The sequence below is a fragment of the Macrobrachium nipponense genome, chromosome 33, assembly GCF_015104395.2.
Source record: "Macrobrachium nipponense isolate FS-2020 chromosome 33, ASM1510439v2, whole genome shotgun sequence".
Lineage (NCBI taxonomy): Eukaryota > Metazoa > Arthropoda > Malacostraca > Decapoda > Palaemonidae > Macrobrachium > Macrobrachium nipponense.
This window is the reverse complement of record NC_087219.1, coordinates 13579959-13599958: the sequence shown is the minus strand read 5'-3', so window position 1 is coordinate 13599958 and position 20000 is coordinate 13579959. Positions and strand designations below refer to the sequence as shown.

The 20000-nt window shown below is 38.3% G+C and overlaps 1 protein-coding gene across 6 annotated transcripts in view; it reads right to left on the bottom strand.

The window, feature by feature from the left end:
* The window catches only part of LOC135202949 (disintegrin and metalloproteinase domain-containing protein adm-2-like), a 24706-nt gene that overhangs the window by 2031 nt on the left and 2675 nt on the right, over positions 1-20000 (bottom strand). For 2 of the 6 annotated variants that reach the window (XM_064232438.1, XM_064232441.1), the window contains exons 2-14: positions 12404-13232; positions 12169-12245; positions 10335-10490; positions 9802-9977; positions 9431-9481; positions 8833-9018; positions 6996-7257; positions 6376-6519; positions 5896-6071; positions 5522-5714; positions 3976-4174; positions 2210-2524; positions 1-1328 (exon numbers count right to left, since the gene is read on the bottom strand). The exon at positions 1-1328 is cut by the window's left edge and continues 2031 nt beyond it. In XM_064232438.1, the coding sequence (XP_064088508.1) occupies positions 154-1328; positions 2210-2524; positions 3976-4174; positions 5522-5714; positions 5896-6071; positions 6376-6519; positions 6996-7257; positions 8833-9018; positions 9431-9481; positions 9802-9977; positions 10335-10490; positions 12169-12245; positions 12404-13052 (3759 nt within the window). In that variant the 5' untranslated portion in view covers positions 13053-13232 and the 3' untranslated portion in view covers positions 1-153. Of the gene's footprint in view, positions 1329-2209; positions 2525-3975; positions 4175-5521; positions 5715-5895; positions 6072-6375; positions 6520-6995; positions 7258-8832; positions 9019-9430; positions 9482-9801; positions 9978-10334; positions 10491-12168; positions 12246-12403; positions 13233-16381; positions 16750-19943 lie in introns of those variants that run through there. The other 4 variants (XM_064232442.1, XM_064232440.1, XM_064232439.1 and 1 more) reach the window with 4 other exon arrangements.

Below are 20000 nucleotides of genomic sequence, written 5' to 3'. Positions count from 1 at the left end.
TTCCTAACCACTTCTAATGTCTATTGGGATCGCCCTGAACCACACAAAAGTCAGCTTTGAGTTTACATTCTAGCTTCCAATCCAAACACAGCTTTCTTTCAGTAATCATATACATGCATTACACTTCTATGCTGAGAATCTGCTCAAAGGAATTCAAGAGTTTTCGAAATTTTGAGCTAAGTTCCGAACATTTCTCTTTCCTAGAACTTGAGGTCCACTGGGTTTACTATCATTTTTGGGACACTCATTAACTGCCTTTTCACTTTTTACGTGGACTTTATCTTGGTCCCTGGATTTACCGACACTTTTTCTTTTACCAGATACTATTTTAACCTCATCCTGATGAACTGGCGGTCGCGGTGGAGCTTCTCTTGGGGGAGTAGCTCTGGGGGGAGTAGTTCTAGGTGGAGTCACTCTAGAAGTAGCCATAGCTGGAGGAGTCCTGGACCTGTAGGGTGGTATTATTGGTTTCTTGGTATTACTACCCAGAATACTGACATTTGGTAGACTCTTATCATTCTTGCTATCTTTATCAGAAGTCACATGATTATTGTTTGCTAACTTTTCATGAGGATTAGTATTCTTCATGCGCAAGTCAGCTGAAACTGAGTGACGCGAATCAGGTGGCTTTTGGTAGGGTTGTGGCAAACCATGTTTAGAGTTAGGGTGACCTGAACGAGGATCAGTTACAAGCCTTCTCAAAGAAACCTCTTTCAAGTGATCCTGCATAAACGATCTCCTGTTCTCCGCTTGAACAGTTTCACCAGATGTCTTTGAGGTATAATTTCTGAATACACTCACTAAGCTAGACATAGAAACATTGGTAGATTGTGTATCAGGAGATTCATAACGATCATCAATAACGCAGCCGGAATCAACAGATATGGACTGCTCATATTTTGGACGTGTAATATTATCCAGATGCTTATTGGGCAGCCCTGGAGGGAGGAATGGCTTTTGTTGCAATATCCTTTCAGTGTCTTGCCCCTCTACATCAATGAAATCTGGGTGAGACATTCTCTTTACCTGAACATCCACTCTGTAACCTGGAGATTTATTTCTTGGTTTTCTGATTCCTGGGTCAGACTGGCCAGGTTTTGATATTTTACCCACAGGACCATGAGAAACCGCCCACTTGACAACTTTCGACACAGTAACGCAGAAACAATTGTCAATGCAAGAGACAGCCTTGGGTGCAACAGGTGAAACCTTGCTTCGCCCAGTGTTATCCCACCACCTCCGTAACCTGTCCCAGTTACAGCACATGATAACCAGCAGTATCACCAGCAGCAGAACAAAGATTAAGATGACAAATGCTGCAATTACGCCTGGAAAGGAAAAATAAACAATAAATAAGATGAAGTCTGCTGAGATTAAAGGAAATTATTCCAAATGAGTCATTTAATTTATTGCTGCTCTAGAACAGTGGTTCCCAAACTTTACTATACCAAGGACCCCAAGACATGATGAGTCCCGGCCGAGGGCCGCAGCCAATCAGAAGTTATCTTGACCATACCGGGATACCCAATACAACGAAGTACATTTAATATTTGCATATTCTTGCACAAAGTAAATGTATAAAATACATTCATTATTTTCTATTACTTTAAATTCAGTACAAAGTAAAGTTGGTGAAACCAGCCACATCTACTTTTTTCTGGAGTTGAAAAAATATACATTTTTTCATTGTGTCGAGGACCCCGAGAGCAGGGGTTCTCAAACTTTTTAACCCCTCGATCCCCTATGAATTTTCAAATTTTCTATCGACCCCCTAGACTAGCCCAAAAATAAAAAAGTCAGAATCAATTAGAGTAGTATTAGTTTAGTACTTGACATTCATTATGATAAAAAAAGTAACACCTAGTAAGAAAATATGTTTGGAACTTTAGATGTACAAGTATATGTAACTCAATTCTCTAACACGTTAGTTATTCATTGACCCCCCCCTTTTGACCCCCTGACTATTCATAGACCCCTGGGATGATCCTATTGACCCCTGGGGGTCGATATCGACCACTTTGAGAACCCCTGCCTTAGGGCATTCTCCTGGACCCTAGTTTGGGAACCACTACTCTAGAGCACCTCTGAAGTCTACAACAAGGAAACGAAAAAAAAAAATGAGATGTACATTGAATATCAGAACTTATTTCTCAGAGGGAAAACAAAATGTTATTTAAGAAGAAAAAACAGTATGGTAATATATACTGACCTGGACTTTCGAACAAAGTACCAGATCTACCTGTCTCATCTAGATTGTCTTGTTTAACTTTGGGAGGACCAGTTGGTCGTGGCTTTTTACGTCTAGGAGGAACAGAGGTTGTGGGCCTCTTGGGAGGAGGCCTTGTTGGTTTTGGCCTTCTGGATCGAGGAGTCGTGGTAGTTTTTGGCCAGTTATAGTAAGGAATTGTTGGTCGAGGTTCTCTATAACGAGGAGTCACAGGCTTTGGTGTGTCAAGTTTTGGTCTGGTTGTCAGTGGCCAGTTATTACGTGGGTTAGTTGTTACTGGGTTAGTTGGTTTCCGTCCTGGTGAGATAACAATCAGGCAGTTGTTACTTTCGATTAGTTAGAAAAACTTGCACTAGATGACGAAAACATTTTAGAAGAATTGGGGAAAAGAAAGTCCTTTCAGAAGATGGTTTCCTTCTGATCAATCTAGAGTCTTCATCCATGAAAAAGTTATTGGTTTGATGTTGTACCAAAAGTCATTTGGTGCACAAGAAAAAACTAAGTCAAAAATGACAGAGAACAGAAGTTAACTGGAACATTAAAACGAAGAAAATAAATATTTACAATACAAGAAAAAATTAAGAAAACAAAAATTTACAATGAAAGATAAAATTAAGAAAACAAATATTTACAACAAAAGATAAAATGAAGAAAACAAACATTTAAAGCAAAAGATATCACAAGAGAAGCACACGTGTTTGTCTAACTGGTTATTTGTTTGTTTTCTGGCTTGAGGCAATAGAAACCAATTCATTCTTACAAAAATACCTCAGGTGATGAAATAACTAACTAAATAAACAGTAAAATTTGAACAGTCTAAATTGCATGGTCTGTCGATTTAGGGACTACTAAAAAAGATCAAAGCATTCGTAAACTTTATTGGGTCAAAGAGACAAAAAATTATTAAAACAACTTATGCCAAACTAACATAGCGTTTCATGTTACACAAGTTGTAAGTCTAAAGTCAAGCTTTATCTTCACGCACACATACACATACACACACACACACACACACACACACACATATATATATATATATATATATATATATATATATATATATATATATATATATATATATAATCTTATGGCCTCTTCCTTTCCAGCACCACTTTCATGCCATCTACCAAGCCCTTTCTTTCCTCTTCGCACTTCTGAATCATAAACTCGCTTGTGACTTACCTATCAATGCACATTCTTCCTGCATGTCTAAATCATTTTGACAAATGGTGCTTCTAAAAATCCTCTATAACAATACGTAAAGATTTAGTCATACGTATTGTGAACTTAGGTCGATTGTATCCACATTTTGATTTCTGTAGTGTTATTTTTTCATACTAAGAGTGAAAATGTTGATAACAGTTTTGAATACAGTAGCAGGCTTCTTGGCGATGAAAAACAGAGATAAAAAGAAGAGCCAAGTGAAGATCTATTCATTGTTATTATTGAGAAACAAGAACTGAAAATATGAGTCGAAATATGACCCTTTAGAGAAGGCGGTAAATCCTAACGTTTTTAAGGAGGCGTAAAAAACAAGTCGACAGGCTGGCAATTTGAAGAGAAATTTGGACAAACATATTTTTCTTTATGCAAAGGTCAAATGGCTTAGTAACCTGCGGCCTTACCAGGCGCAGGAAAGTAAAAAAGAATTGTTAATAAGGTGAGTAGTCTCGACCCAGAAGGAATCAAACAGACCTTCAGCCTCTCGAAGGATAAAAGACAATGGCAATCAAGGATTGGGTACTTACCTCCTGAAGACCCTTCCCCAGCAGGTCCACTGTCGAAGGACCCTCCGGACCCTGGTTGCGAGCAGTCTGGAGGGGCATAACCTGGATTGCAGTGACAGTTCCCTTTGCTGTTACACATGCCACGACCTGAGCACTTCCTGCTGCATTCTAACGAGTCGTCTGTCCCAGGAACCCGAATACATTTCTGGTTGACGCACATCTATGTCACAAAATGAATTCAGAAAATATAACTTTTTGTCTTGTCAAAGTCAACAGCATTATATTAAACTTCCAATTTCATTCTTTATCAAATTCACTATACCATGGGAATAACTTACACCCAGAGTGAATTATAACTGACGAGACGAATGGTCAAGTCGACTGGTTTTCAGTTTATGAGCCAAAACCCAGGTTTGAATCCCCACTGGCGGCAGAAGTACTAATCAATTATTATCCCCTCTGGGTGTCAGTTATTCCCAAGATATACGTAGTGCATTCGATATTATGTCATATTTATGGCACAACATTTATGAGCATAAAAAAAGTTACTCGTGCATTAATGACAAAACTTCAAATACAGACGCATTATATATATATATATATATATATATATATATATATATATATATATATATATATATATATATATATATATACAAACTACAAGGACATGAAATTTTCAGTTATTAAGTTATCGTTTTCTCTTTCTAATTTAATTTTTTTTTTTTTATAAAATATGAATTTTAAAAATCTTTGTATTTTGATTATAAAAAAAGTAATTAATTTTGTTTATTTTCTTCCATATCAGCACGAATAAGGTACACAATCAATAGAAGAGCAAGGAACTGACAACTCTGGAAATGGCAAAACTTCCTGGAAAACCTCCTTGTCGTCGTAATAACTGGCATTAAGGAAGCACAGCATTGCAAGATGGTAGACCTAGAAGCCCTCAGTACACCGACTTTTAGCTTCTCATCAGACCTGTACTATTCTTCAGCAAGCGCTTTCACGAAGAAACCATCTGCTATGAAATTCTGCGTACTGCCATAAATACTCTGCTTTCAGATTTCTTTATAAATTTAGATTGCAGCCCCCACAACTATTCGGCTTTCAAACATACTTCTAAAATTTAGTCTGTTTTCAAAGATACTTCGAAAATTTAGTCTGCTTTCAAAGATACTTCTTAAATTGAGTCTGCAGCCCCCAGAACTATTTTGCTTGTTTAGTCTGCAGCCCCCACAACTATTCTGCGTGTTTAGTCTGCAGCCCCCACAACTATTTGCCCCCTTTTGTTTAGTCTGCAGCCCCACAACTATTCTGTTTGGTTTAGGTCTGCAGCCCCCACAACTATTCTGCTTGTTTAGTCTGCAGCCCCCACAACTATTCTGCTTGTTTAGTCTGCAGCCCCCACAACTATTCTGTTTGTTTAGTCTGCAGCCCCCACAACTATTCTACTTGTTTAGTCTGCAGCCTCCACAACTAGCACCATTTCGAGAAAGTCAGACTTCCACATTGGAGAGGAGGTCGAGGCCTTGAGTGAAGTACTTTTTTTTCTTTCAAGACTTACCTTCCTGTCTCCACAACTAGCGCCATCTGGGGAAAGCCAGGAATTCTTGGGGTAATGGCTTATGTACCCTTCGACATACTGGCACCTAGAGGATTCCACCCACTGATTGTTCATATGGTACGATGTCCTTTTGCTGCCTTCAACCATTTCATGGCCATTATTGTTGCAGTAGAGAGTCCCACATTTAAGTGCCCTGAAATAAAAGTCCCTCACTTAGTTTGCATAATCAGTTTTGTTAAACATGTCTTCAGTAAAGACACGGCTTACAGATTTTCTGTTCGAGCAAATGATACGAGTTTCTCACAAAGATTTATAAAATGTATTCTAATGAAAGTACTAGATGTGTTTCATCGTTATTATTGAATGATACCTACTGGTCATCACAGTTGATATATTCCTTAGTGACCGGGTCCTGTCCACAGTTACCATGCCTGTCATTGAGCTTGTTCAAGTCTTTGAAGCAGACTGCGTCTGCAACTGTTGCTCTGGATCCCCACAGTTTCTGGCAGCGTTCGTCATGAGCACCGCATTTACCTTTGTAACAGTGTCCCTTTAAAGGAAAGAAGGTATAAAATAAGGGATTTACAAAGGAGCAGCATAAATTTCAAGGACTCAGTTTCTACTACAATTCCTATCAGTTCACCACTTGTACCTAATCTCTGACAAGTATCCTGCCTTATGCAAAGCATCTAAAAGCAAATGAGTGATTTATCATTTCCTAAAATATCATATTGTCACCAGCAAAGCCTTCTTTCTGCCATCAACTTTTATTAATGTGAAGTGATGGACAGCCTTTGTCATTACATAGATGAATTTCAAGACTGCTCACTAACAAAGATGCAACCACAATTCACCTGACTATAGTAGCCACAATAAGAGCCATCGCCTTTGTGAACGTCATCGGGGCACCGTTCAGAGTTTCCAGAACAATACTCTGGAAGATCACAACTGTCTGATGCTGCGCGGCAAACCTTTCCAGCTGCATGCGGTTGGCAAGTCTGAAGAAGAGAGGCGTCCACGATGGATAATTTTCCTCATACGAAGTTTAACTCAACTGATGCTCTTCACGATTTCCATAAAGTTTCACTAATAGAATTATCCCAATACCAAACAATGCATGCATGCAAGACAATATATTACTGTGCTCTACCTCAGAGACCGTTAATTTAAACTGTCTATGAATTAAAGAGAATATTTTGTTTTGAAGCCACACTTAAAAAAAAAAAATTCGAATTTACAATTTGCAGTTGTAAGGCCGCTGAAACAGTAAAGTTTTCAAGCGCCAAAATTACTTCAATAAAATCATAACCTGTATCTCAATCTATTCCACCTGATACATATTCTAAACTAGTGCAGGTGTACAGCGCCTTTGTCCTCGAAGAAAATTTTTTAGAATCCTAAAATATTGGTGACTGAGGACGGGAGTGCTTATAAAATCTCTGAACTGTCAACGCTGAGCCACAGGGCAACTTACGGCTGTATTACAGCAAGCACCAGAGGCGCACCGAGCTCTTGGGGCGAAACGGCAAGTGGTGGGGTTACAGCAGGGGTTCCTGCACAGCTCGGGTATGCCACAGTCACAGTCCTCTCCACTTTCCACGATGCCGTTTCCACAGACGCTCCTGTAGGTGTCCGTCGGAATGTTCTTCAGGCAGTCTACGTCATCGGTTTTCCTCATTGTTGATATGTAGTTTTTGCTGCATGTACTCCACTCCAGATCCAGAGAGCTATGTAAGCTGAGGTGAGATGTAGAGTTATTTATTACAATGGGGTTTTGGGGTTTATTCCACAGTGGCAGGTTTAATCCTGGCAAAACCACTCATATGCTATGATAAACAGTACCACACAAATGCTAGGTGACCAATTGGTTCCTAGCCACGTAAAATATATCTAATCTTTCGGGCCAGCCCTAGGAGAGCTGTTAATCAGCTCAGTGGTCTGGTAAAACTAAGATATACTTAACCACACAAATGCATCTGCATCGAGAGAGAGAGAGAGAGAGAGAGAGAGAGAGAGAGAGAGAGAGAGAGAGAGAGAGATTTATGCAAGATATTTAATTTGAAAAGGACTGCAAGATTACGGTTCCGAATTGTTGACAGTGATTTAACGACTGTAAACAAGAGCAAAAATCTGTGTTTTAATATAAGCTAAGCAAATAAAACCGTAACTAAAAGGTAGGATTTCACATTAAAGACTCCCTTCAGTATTTATTATATATATTATAACCAGTCTACTTCAGAAACGCAATGCATTACTGCCCTATACAATTCTCCTTAGAAATCAATGATTTACTTACATTCTTATTCATTTATTTATCAGTTTGTTCATTTATCTTTTTTCTTATAATTGTTCTGCTCTTTTGGTATGTCCAGTTGGTAATTTCTGTTACTTCCTCCAAATGAAAGTCATATTCTTTGAAAGTTTGAATTTCAAGTAAATGGCCCCTGTGGGTTTATTCCTTATGAATAGGGATTATCATCTGAATAATAAAAATAATAAAAATAGCAGTCATGTAAAACTACCGTAGTGGCAGTGAGCTAAGAAATCAGAAGAAGCAAGTTCCCGTACAATAATAAAACAACTAAATCGATGTTACTTGAAAGTGGGAGCAGCCAGGGTCTTTATCTAAATAACTGTTTGATGAGTCAGTGAAAAACATCTTCCTTATTGCACCTTGTAGCCAACACCGGGTAATTAATTTTTCAAGTTTTTACTGTGGAAAAGCATTTATAAAGGTCAAAAAAACTGAGTAATTGTGACATTAAATGTACTCTTTTCATGGCTGTAAAAGACCAAAGTCACATTGAAATTGTAATTTAATTTTTTTTTTTTTTTTTTTTTTTTTTTGGCTAAGAAGGGGCACTTGAAATTCTTGCGCTGAATTCAAGGTCGCATTATATATGGTGCTTCATATAACGATTTAATCAGTATCTTTTATAAGCAACAGTAGGACTGTGGTTACCAAGACAACAGGAGACATCGAGGGTAACAAGTCATTTGTATTTATTCCTCTGCATAAATGCCACAGCCTTGGATGAGTTCTATTAATATGAAACAGTTCACACCACTAAACCTGTCACTAGAAATCGGGGACCAAGTGCCTGACTACCATTTATTGTAAAAATATTCTTGCCTGTCTTCACAATGCACTGACTCTCTGATTTGGAAGAATGCTTCAAAGCTCATTCAGAACACTGCAAATCCCGAAAAGTTCAGCTGAAAGCAAAACTTATTTAGCCAGTGTCAAAACAAGAAGGCCATTTCTCCTCCATACTGCAGAGAGACTGAGTGTTATCAAGGATGTAACTTACCTCACGGATGGTTGCATTATGGAACTTTCATATTCATCGCACCTCCCTATCCCTGGGACGTACTCTCCACCTTCAGGACCATCATGCTTCATGTTGAGGTTATGACCCATCTCATGGGCAAGCACGAGTCCCACAATGGGAAAGTTATCGCTGACATCTTGGATAACGCTGGCAGATCTGTGTTCGCTGAAAAAGAGACATTGAAGCTGGTTTTAAGCTTGACGTACTGGCATTGTGGGTACAAACTGATCAAATTCAAAGGCATGAATGCCAGATGAGAAATTGTTACAAGTATTGGCTATACTAGAAAATCTACAAAACAAACCTCTGCTGCTCCAAGGCTGATGTGCACAGATTTATTAGATTACCGTGAATCACATGAAATTTCACTAAGAAGTGATATGGAACAGACTGAATTTCTACCTCATTAATGATCACTATCACTTACTCCGGAAATGCAAGCAGATATTACATATCAGTCTACTCCTAGTTCCATAATGTTAGTGACTGGAACATATCAGAGCAAAAGATTTGTATTTCCTATAACATTATGTAGTATAAAATTTCGTTTTAACTTTCTGTCCTTTTTATCTCTTACCTGCACATTCCACCGATAGAGGCGAGGCCCGCACCATTTTCAATTTTTGTCCTTGTGGAAGAAATAGTTGATATTAGTGACAATACCCAAATTTTATGAGTACTCTTTCATTCTTCATTTAATATACTGAAATCATAAAAAAAAGTTGACAAAAGGTGACAAACAATAATGACCCACTTATCATTAAAAACTCTCCTCATTCTAGCTTTCCCACCCTGATGGAAAGGTAAGAATAATAAACGACTCATTCCCTTGTTATCATACTGTAAATATATCTGATATACTTCGACATGAAGGTAGGGATCAAATATGACCATTTCTGCTCTTTTTCTAGCACCATAAAATGATCTCTGGGAGAATATCATACTCACGTGATAAGCATGACGTTGTCATTGAAATTCCTGGGGTCCTCCTTGATCAAATTCTCTCTGTACTCATTGATGGACTTGAGTGTTTGTTCCTTCGAAGGGTAAACGTTGGCCTTGTCGCCTGAACTCCACATCTGAACGTCGGCCAAAACCACCACAACGCCCAGAGGAGCAAATACCTGTAAATCGGAGGCCAGGCCTTCATTTCTTCAACTTTCATCAACTAATTGGGTTCTATGGAATGGACGAGAGTTTAAACTGTAACACAGGTCTCAAGATGTACTTCTTTATTAAGAGGAGTAAAGATTCTTTTAAACACTACATAGCTATGCACCCATCTGCCTGACTAGTGCCAAACTTGGTGCTACTAGTTCACAAACAGTCCTCACTCTCTAGAAGGCTCTATTTTTTTGTGTTCTGTTTTAATTCACATTCTATGAACTGACGCTTTATAGCAATGCTTGAATGGCTAAATTCTTCATGAGGTCGAGTTAGAGGTGTTTACTGCTATTTCACTACAATACTAAACCACTTACCGAGTTGGCGACCCCAACTATCTTGGCAATTCTGTCCACTGTTCCTCCTCGGTACTTCTGACAGAAGGTGTAGTCAGCTATGACCACCAGTTCGACAAACAGCGTATTTTTGTCAGTCCACAGGGGCCCGTGGAGGGTGATTGCTTCTCGACGAGCCTGCAGGCAGTTTGTTATCTTGAATGTCAGTTAGAATGATAGACAGCTAGATAGATAAGATAACCTGGCTACAGTTAGATAAATAGATAATTTAACTACACTACAGATAGCCAGATAGACTTCCTACCTACTTTCAATATCTGTATAGACAGATACAAAAGGAAAACTTAGCTACAGACAAATAGACAGACAGAGAGGCGAGCAAAAATTTAGTTTTTTCTTATAAGATTCTTTTGAATATATATATTTATACACACATAATATACATACATATACTATATATATGACTGGTAAAATGGTCTGTTACAACAGAATTCCATCTAATTAGACACATATATATATATATGTATATATATATATATATATATATATATATATATGTGTGTGTGTGTGTGTGTATGTGTGTGTGTGTGTGTGTGTGTGTAATAACCAGAGCAAAATCTAATGATGGAGGAAGCAATAGAGATAGCTTTCAAAGTAATAAGTACTAACAGGAATCACAGACACAAAAGATGGCTGTTAGCCAAAGCAGAGCTACACTTCAACCTGTTCATGTGGATGGCTTCCCTTCTCTAAATTCTTGCAAAGCTGCATAAACAACACGACAATGAAAAGGGGAATGAAGTTTACTGTCTCGTGGTAAGCGAGGGAAGATAGAAAGCGCAAACAAACGATTATAAACTGAAATGTTACGTCTCCGATGAGGAATGGAAACCAATAACAAGAGAGAGAAAAAAAAATGAAAATGTCGTCTTACTCTTACTAAAAATAACGAAATCATGTAGGAATATTCTTAATTATGACCGACTTAACACACTGACATTTTACATCCTGAAGAACAAATGAAAAATAAAACATATTACTCACTCAAATGTCAGGTAGTAAATTAAATTAAGCTGGAGGGTTAATTAATGATAAAGTGAAGGCAACACAAAATGGCAATTTTGTAGGAAGAAAATGGTAGTTTTGTAGAAACAAAAGGACAATTTTTTCAGAAAATGCTAATTTTGTAAGACCAAAGTGGCAATTTCTTTTTTCAGATAATGGCAATTTTATCAGAACAATATGGCAATTGTTTTTTCAGAACACAATGATATTTTTTCAGAAAAATGGTAATTCTGTAAGAACATAAAGGTGATTTTTTTTAAATGGTAATTGTGTCGAAAACACAATGGTTATTATTCTGAAAATGGTAATTTTGTCGACACAAAATGTAAATTTATTTTAGAAATGGTTATTTTCTCGAAACAAAATGACGATTTGTTCATAAACAAATGTTAATTTTGTCAAAACAACATTTCAATTTTGTCGTAATAAGTAAACTGACGTACGGGCGACTACGTGCGAGAGAGAGAGGAAAAAAGTAAAATTCCTGTTGATCGGGAATGCGACTAAAGAAAAATTATGTTACCGAGTGAAACAAAACAAAAATAAAATAAAATTGGCGATTAACTCAACGAAATATAGCATAAAATAGCTTAAACAAAATGATGACCGAGTCATGAACGTTGGAGGAAAGCAAACTACATTGATGACAAACTAAAAATCAGCTCAATGATCAACAAAATGGCCATTAACTTATGAACGTGGAAGAATTAAATGCAACTACACCCTATAAATTAAAATACAGGAAACAAATAATGATAATAAATAAAAACTACTGAATATACCGACTTACCCGTGAATGGAGATAGTCTGCTTTCTCTGGAATCCAGACATCTTTTCCTTCGATGTCAGAAACAAAATTGGAATGATCTGAAAAACAAAAACAGACCACGGCCTTTCACTTCTTTGGTAGAGAGAGAGAGAGAGAAAGAGTATTCTATTCACAATTACAGACCGGTTCCTCACATGCAAGGCCATTTTTCCGAGCACGCTTAATGCTGAATGCAACAAAAACGACAAGAACTCACTCTTCCGTTCGTGTTTCAAATATGCGACACCATCATCTTCATCTGCGCCTGTTCCCACGTTCGTTTCAGCCACTTCTTTATAATTGCAGTTTACGACTTCATCTTTCCCATCAACACGAGCAGCAGCCTCATCATCATCATCATCCGCATCATCTCCCTCTTCTAGTATTTCATCTTCTCGACGAGACCTCATTGTTGACATCAGCTTCTCCGGCGAGGGCTCCACAAGGTGACTTGACTTGAGGTCACTTGACTCTGGATTATTCTGCGTTGTTTTGGTCACCTGGGGATAGTCTTTTTCTTCTTCTTCCTTTGCTTCTTTCGGGTCGACATCCTGACTTGCCGGTGATGTCACGAGAGCGGCACTTCCGTTAGCTATCGGCGGTAATTTGCCATCAATCAGCCGTGGCATCGCGGTGGTGAAAACATGAGAGGGGGCTGTCTTTAGTGACAGAATAACAGTCGGGGTTTCAGGGTGCCGTGACGTCACTCCCGATGACGTCACGTCGAGGCCATGAGCCGACAAGGGTCCCACTGTGACAACGCTCAAGAAAATGGAAAGGAACAAGATGTGACTGAAACGGGGAAGAAGAAGAAAAGGAAGATGAGGAGATGGAAAAGGAAATGGGAGGAGAGGTGTTCGTGGCATATTAACTGATTTGATCACTGGGTCATTGGATGATCTAAGTGATTTAATTCATTCATTTTCAGATGTTACGTCTTCATCGGCTTCGTGGCCATTACTTCATGATGGCTCTATTCAGACTGTACGAGAGAGAGAGAGAGAAAGCGATCCTGTTTTGCCCGCTAGTAGTTGTCAATCTTTCTCCTGCAAAGAAAGAAAACTCGTGCAAAAAACTGATACATAAATAAATAAATATTTTATCAACTTTTCAAAAAATTAATAAAAATATGAAATTGACATTTGCTCTCAAGAATTACCGCCTACTGTGTGCCTTGAAACGTGTACTATAGACAGTATTTAGCGGTTTTCAGAGCTCCTTCGATCCTTAAATCTGCATTGTTTTATACCTTTTCTTTCCACCTGGTTCAATTAGTCTCTCCACACATTTTAGCTGTCCAACTTCTCGTGCATGAAAGACCAAATCCTTCTTGTATGCCCTTAATTATTAAAACTATAACTCATTAAACTGTATATTAATAATTATAATAATAATAAACAAGACAGAATGAGTTAGTAGATAGAAATGCTATGCTATGGAAATTATTTCTGTAAATTTATTTTCGCTACATTTTATGTCATTATGCCTTGTATACAAAAACAGTTACAACAAGTGATTTCTTGCTTCCGCTCGTATTGTATAAAAGACACACACACACACACACACACACACACACACATATATATATATATATATATATATATATATATATATATATATATATAATTTTTTATCATTCACCTTTTCCCCATCAAGGAAGTTGCTGCCCATCCAATACAAGATAAATATTACTGGCACATTCATATTCTAACTCCTGAATACTGCATCAACCACCAGAGCAAAATTCTTCCATAACATCAGCAGCTTCTACACACCTACACGAAGACTCACTACCATTTTGCTGAATCAACCTTTGCACTCTGCACATTTCAACTCTGTATTGTACCCATTCTCTTCCTTCCTTTCATTTCATTAATCCAGCACGTTCTGTTAGGCCTTTTCATCAGCCTATCATTCTCCATTCTTTCTATGTGACTTCACCATCAAAAGTTATTGATCCATCCTTTCAGATTTGCCCCATTTCTATGTACCTCTACGTCTCTTACGTTTTCAATTCCCTTCACTCTACTTATAAGCACAAGCAATCACTCTTTACAGCTTCATGATCTTCTCCTGTCATTCATATTCAAAATCCACTTTTCCATTTCATTCTCGGTTTCCATAGACACTCTAATGTTCCTCCCAATCTATTGCAGAAACGTTGCTGCCTTCCTGGCTTCACCCATTCCATGGCTAGCCTTTTCTCTCACATCCTACCATCGTCTGAAATATTTACTCCAATCTTCTCCATGATTTCTAATTCTCCTCATAATCGTATTCTCGCTCATGTTTAATCTAGACTTCCTCGTCTTGTAAACACTTTTAAAATCTTTCACAGGTTTTTTACAGTTTAATTTCACTATTTAAAATGAATTTCCCATCATTTATCCAGCTTCTGATATTCTGTCCATTGGGATATTAAACAGCCACACTGCACAACCTTGCATCAGTCCAATTTTTACATCAAAACAGTCACTCTCTCGTTTAAAATCTGAACAATCTTCTTACATTCATCATATGAGCTTTCCATATTTCTAAGCCATTTGTCTTGTATATCAAATATTCAGAATGCCTAACACTGCCTCTACAATAGTTCTATAATGCGCTTTCTATGGGTCCATTTATGGCACATATAATCTTTACTCTTTACTTTCAAACTCATCACATAATTATTTTATAAGAAACACATGATCCGTGCACCCTCTTTCTTCTCTGAACACACACTGTTCTTCCCCTATTGATCCTTCAATAATGCATCTTATTCCTCTCTCACTCAAAATCCTTTTCTGCACTTCTCAGTAAACGTTATGACCCTAGTATTATGTGATAAGAAAATGCCAATTAAGCTAAAAGTCAAGATCTATAGCACAGTGATAAGACCACTGTTAATGCATGGATCGGAAATATAGGCTCTAAGAAGAAAAAAGGGAGTCAAGCTTGAGAGAACAGAGATGAGAATGCTGAGGTGGATTATGGGAATATCGCTGCTTGGGAGATTGGAAAATGACGAAATAAGAGGAAGGGCAGGCTTAGTAAAGATTACAGAGGTAATAAGAGAGTCACGATCAAGGTGGTATGGGCATGTGTTGAGGATGGATGACGAGGAGGCAGTGAAGAGGGCTTGGGAAGAACCTGTTAAGAGGAAGATGATCGACAGAGGAACAGAGAATGAGATGGGGAGATAAAAAGAAGGAAGATGTGGAGAGAAGTGGTTTGGTGGAGGATGTTGCCTTTGGTAGAAGGCAGCGGAGAAGACGCATCAGACAACCGACCCCTTAATGTAGGGGTAACGGTGGGAAAGAAGAAAGATTTCACAGCGTCATCTAGTAAATACATAAACCCTCACAGACAACCAGATAGATAGTTATTCTCTGGAGGTCAAGGTAATCGAGAATCATCATCGTTTACGCCCCCGATATCATTGAAACATTATACTCTCTCTCTCTCTCAAACAGAGCCTCAGGCAAACATATAAACGTTATCAGCACCTCGATAAGATGGAGATAATATTATGTGTTAAGTAGCACTAACGCTTCAACTGTTGCCACTTCAATTAGTGCAAGTTAAGCGACACTCGCTTTTATCGTCTGTCATCATAATAAGAATGTCGTGGCTACCGATTACTGATTGTCACACGGTTGACGTCAGTCATTTAACAACGAATAGTTCTGATATTTTACACCCCACTTCGATATACTGTGTGTAAAAGAAGAGAATCATGCACACACAAACACATATATGCAGGGTGTCCATAAAGTCCCAGTACCATTACAAGCAATAAATACTTGTAATGGTACTGGGACTTTATGGCCTCCCCGTGTATATATATATATATATATATATATATATATATATATATATATATATATATATATATATATTCGTATATAAACAAAATATTGATATACAGAATAAACTTGAAAAGCCCTTCAAATAATACAAGAAAAGTACAAAACAAAAATATAAAAACATCTGTACTACACAGCGCAACCATGAAAATCATTGAATAGGTTGAAGGCCGAAATTACAAAAGAATAAAGCCTATTCCTAAGAACGAAGAATAATTGATATCTATACATAAGTCTTGCATTCTATTTTTTTTTCTGAACGTTCTCCGCACTTATTCCGAATCGTATTTTTTCTTGGAAATCACAAACTGATGAAATGAATGAAATGAATATTAGAGAATACTCACATGACCTTGAAGTTTCACTCCACTCGCTAAAATCACTAACGAACATAAAAACAAAATCCACAAACGACTAAATGATATTTGCAAAATGGAGCCTCACGCGAAAAAAACTAACCATCAGCGCTTTCCTTCGTTCATGTCAATGGCCGTTTGACAGCCAGCTGACCATGTGATCGACTTCGGGCGGCCCGTTCACAAATTCTCTCTCCCTCTCGGAGATCTTAGGACTCTCTGATGCCCAAGGCTGGCTGCATTGGCTCACACAACCACACTCCCTGGGGCACTCCCCAATACTGGGGCATCAGAGTGAGCGAAGTTGGCGTGTGGTGGTGCCTCCCTCGGCCAATCCCCTCGGAGGGCACGGGTACCACTTCCCCTCGTGCAGACCCACGGGTGCACTGAAACTGTAGTGGAGTCTGTAGTGATGGTACAACTGTCCTCTCGGAGCCATAGTTCAGCATTGTTTTTGGCAAACTCATACCCTTAATCACGCGCATGTACACATGCAAGGGCATATATGTACATATATCTACACACACACACACACGTGTACGTACACATGCAGACGGCCATAAACACACTTCCTCGATTATCATATCAGATAAAGTACATGATTCGTTAATCTTCTTCTTGTACCTTTTTAACAACTTAAGTGCATCCTCTCCCTCTCTGCTTCTGTGTGTGTGTCTCTCTCTCCCTTTCGGCTTCCACTTCCTCTTTCAACCTCCAACCTCTCTCTCTCTCTCTCTCTCTCTCTCTCTCTCTCTCTCTCTCTCTCTCTAATAGGAACATTGAGAATATTGGCAGCATTTGTTTACTTCCTTTGGGTTTGGTTGTTCGTCATCTCTGGCATCTGGTTGGAGTTTTTCATAAACAAGCACCTTCTCCAAATGCTGCCAACTGCGCTACAAAATATACTTTTTTTCATAATTAAAATACCATTTTAATCATCCTCGAATGAAAAGACCTATTCCTCCAGTTATATCAAAATATCATCATTATTGTGTAGCGATCGCTGCGAGTTGCTTTTTCTTCACATTCTTTGGTTAATCTTCGTCATACGCTCAGCCCTTCAGAAAACCTTAAAAAGATGACTCATATTACTTACTCTAAGACCTCATCTTAGCCAGCGACACAAGACCTGGCCCCACGTGAATTCTAAGGAGGCTTGTCAGGAAATAGCTTTAGAATAAAAGGGAACTTTTATTCTTAATTTATTGTTGCCTTGATCGTCGTCCAAAGGCTCAAAACAGAGGGCGCGCATCTCAGCGCAAGCGCAGAGGAAGTGAACCTCCTCCTCATTCGCCCATATAGGCAATAGGACCACTCGTCTTCATCCTTATCTCTTTATCTTTATCATCTCCATCCTTCGCAGGATCATCGACTAGAAACCTCAAGCAGAGAATGAAAGTGCAGCTGTCTGGCTTTCATGTAACAGAAGCCTCCTTCTCGAGAGGCAATACTCTAAAAAATGAAATTAAATTCTTTCTTGTGGGAACGGAGAACTTAGTCCTAGACCCATACGACGATAAACCGTTACTTCTGACTAGACATTCTTTTGTTTAGACGTTAGTTGAGTCATCGACAGATGTACTCGTTGTTCAGGAATACCCCTGTCTTCCCCCCCCTACCCCTCTTACAAATCCCTCCATGCCCAGGGCTTCTTTCTGTACCCACTCTAAGACAACATCCCCCTCCCCCACGCCCTCCTCCCACGAGTCCAACACCAAGTTGGCTGGCTGCTCAGAATACATGTTTATGAAGTCAGTTAATCCGTAACTATCTTTGGGCGCAGTGCGACTTTTATTAACCGTTTGTAACAAGCGAGAGATATCTGCAAGGGGTTATACTTGCGCCCTTGACATTACCACAACCTCATCATACAACCTAAACGCTATTAAGCCTTTCCCCACCCACCTATACCCACCCCCACCACCAAAAACACTCCATCCTTCTCCCACTTTGCATGTTTGCACGAGGAAGAACTCCCAGCTAATGAACATGTTTGGCTGTTTATCTTGGTAATAGCGTCAGAGATGATTCAGAGTGCAAACAAAGAGATTGCATGATGATGACCCAAGGTCATCTAGACCGAGACGCCTTCCTGAAATGGAAAAAACACACAAAAGTTCTTCTTCTTCTTTTTTGCGACATCATTTCCATTTTAAGCGCGCGGTTAGATAACAATAAAGATCATCATTAGATCGTTTTTCAAGATAAGAATAAAAACACGCAGTTAAAATAACGACGGAGAGTTCTATAAACTACGAACAAGAGCTGTTTTATGAAAGGACACCTCACATGCCTTCCCGAATATCTGATGACTGGAGGTGAGACTTCTTTCGGAAGTCTATAAGGAAATATAACAGAGTTTTGGGAAATATCGAAAGCCAGAAACGATAAACAGAAATAAACAAACAGATCTTGGCAAATACTGTAATACAAAGAGGTTATCAAGTCTTGGACTTGGCTCCATTAGTGACGATGATTAAAACAGACCTGAGTAAAGACTTGGTGCCTGAAATACATTATCATTACTACTATTATTATCATAGCAAAAGATACCTGTAGAGCATGAACTATTCTACGGGACAGACACAACCCGATAAAGAAAAAGCTTGAACAAAGGGAATACGAACAAAGACGGGCAAAGTCAGACCTTGTAATCATATCTTAGACCTTCTTCATCGACTCCAGAAAAACTTGAGAACTGACTTGGGCTCATAAACAAAAGGAGGAAAATTTAAAAACTGACTTGTGCAAATGAACACCAGGAAAAGTAACGTGGGAGCTGAATTAGGATTATAAAAGTGACGAAAAAAATGATAAATTTAGCAATAACTGACGTGTGCTGATGAACGCCAGCGGAAGGGATAGACCTCCATAACTAACTTGAGGAGACGAATGCAAGAAAAAATAAATAAAATCTTGAGAACCGACGTATCATAAACAAACACACACGATTTAAATTTACGTGTTATAAAAATCCAATAGAAAAAAAAAAAGTGAAAATTGACGTGTGCTATAAGCATGACAGAAATGAGAAAAAAAAAAAAACCCGAAGAGCATCTTTGCAAAGTTCATGTTTATCTGGGAAACTGTGTACATAGCATTTTTTAAAGCCCAGTTTATGTGAAGGTATCGCTTCTTCTGTGTATACATCCATCGTTCTGTTTAGAACTCTGTCAGTCTACAGACCCCGAGAAGGAAGAGCAGCCTTGGGGTATTTTAGGGTCTTCAAATTATTATTATTATTATTATTCCAGTTTAGTTCTACAAAAGAAAACCACAAAATGCATATACATTATAGAAAATACACAATACCGTATATTAGCTAGATGGTAGATATTCTATATTGGAAAAAGAAATTTGATTAAAAATCAGCCCAATTAAAACGGAGATAACCAAGAATATATATATATATATATATATATATATATATATATATATATATATATATATATATATATATACACACACACACACACACACACACACACACATATATATATATATAATATATATATACACACACAAACACAAATATGTATAAATATATACGCACACACAAAGCGAGCAACCCGGATTCGAATCCCGGGCACGGGCGTCCCCTTCTTTAACT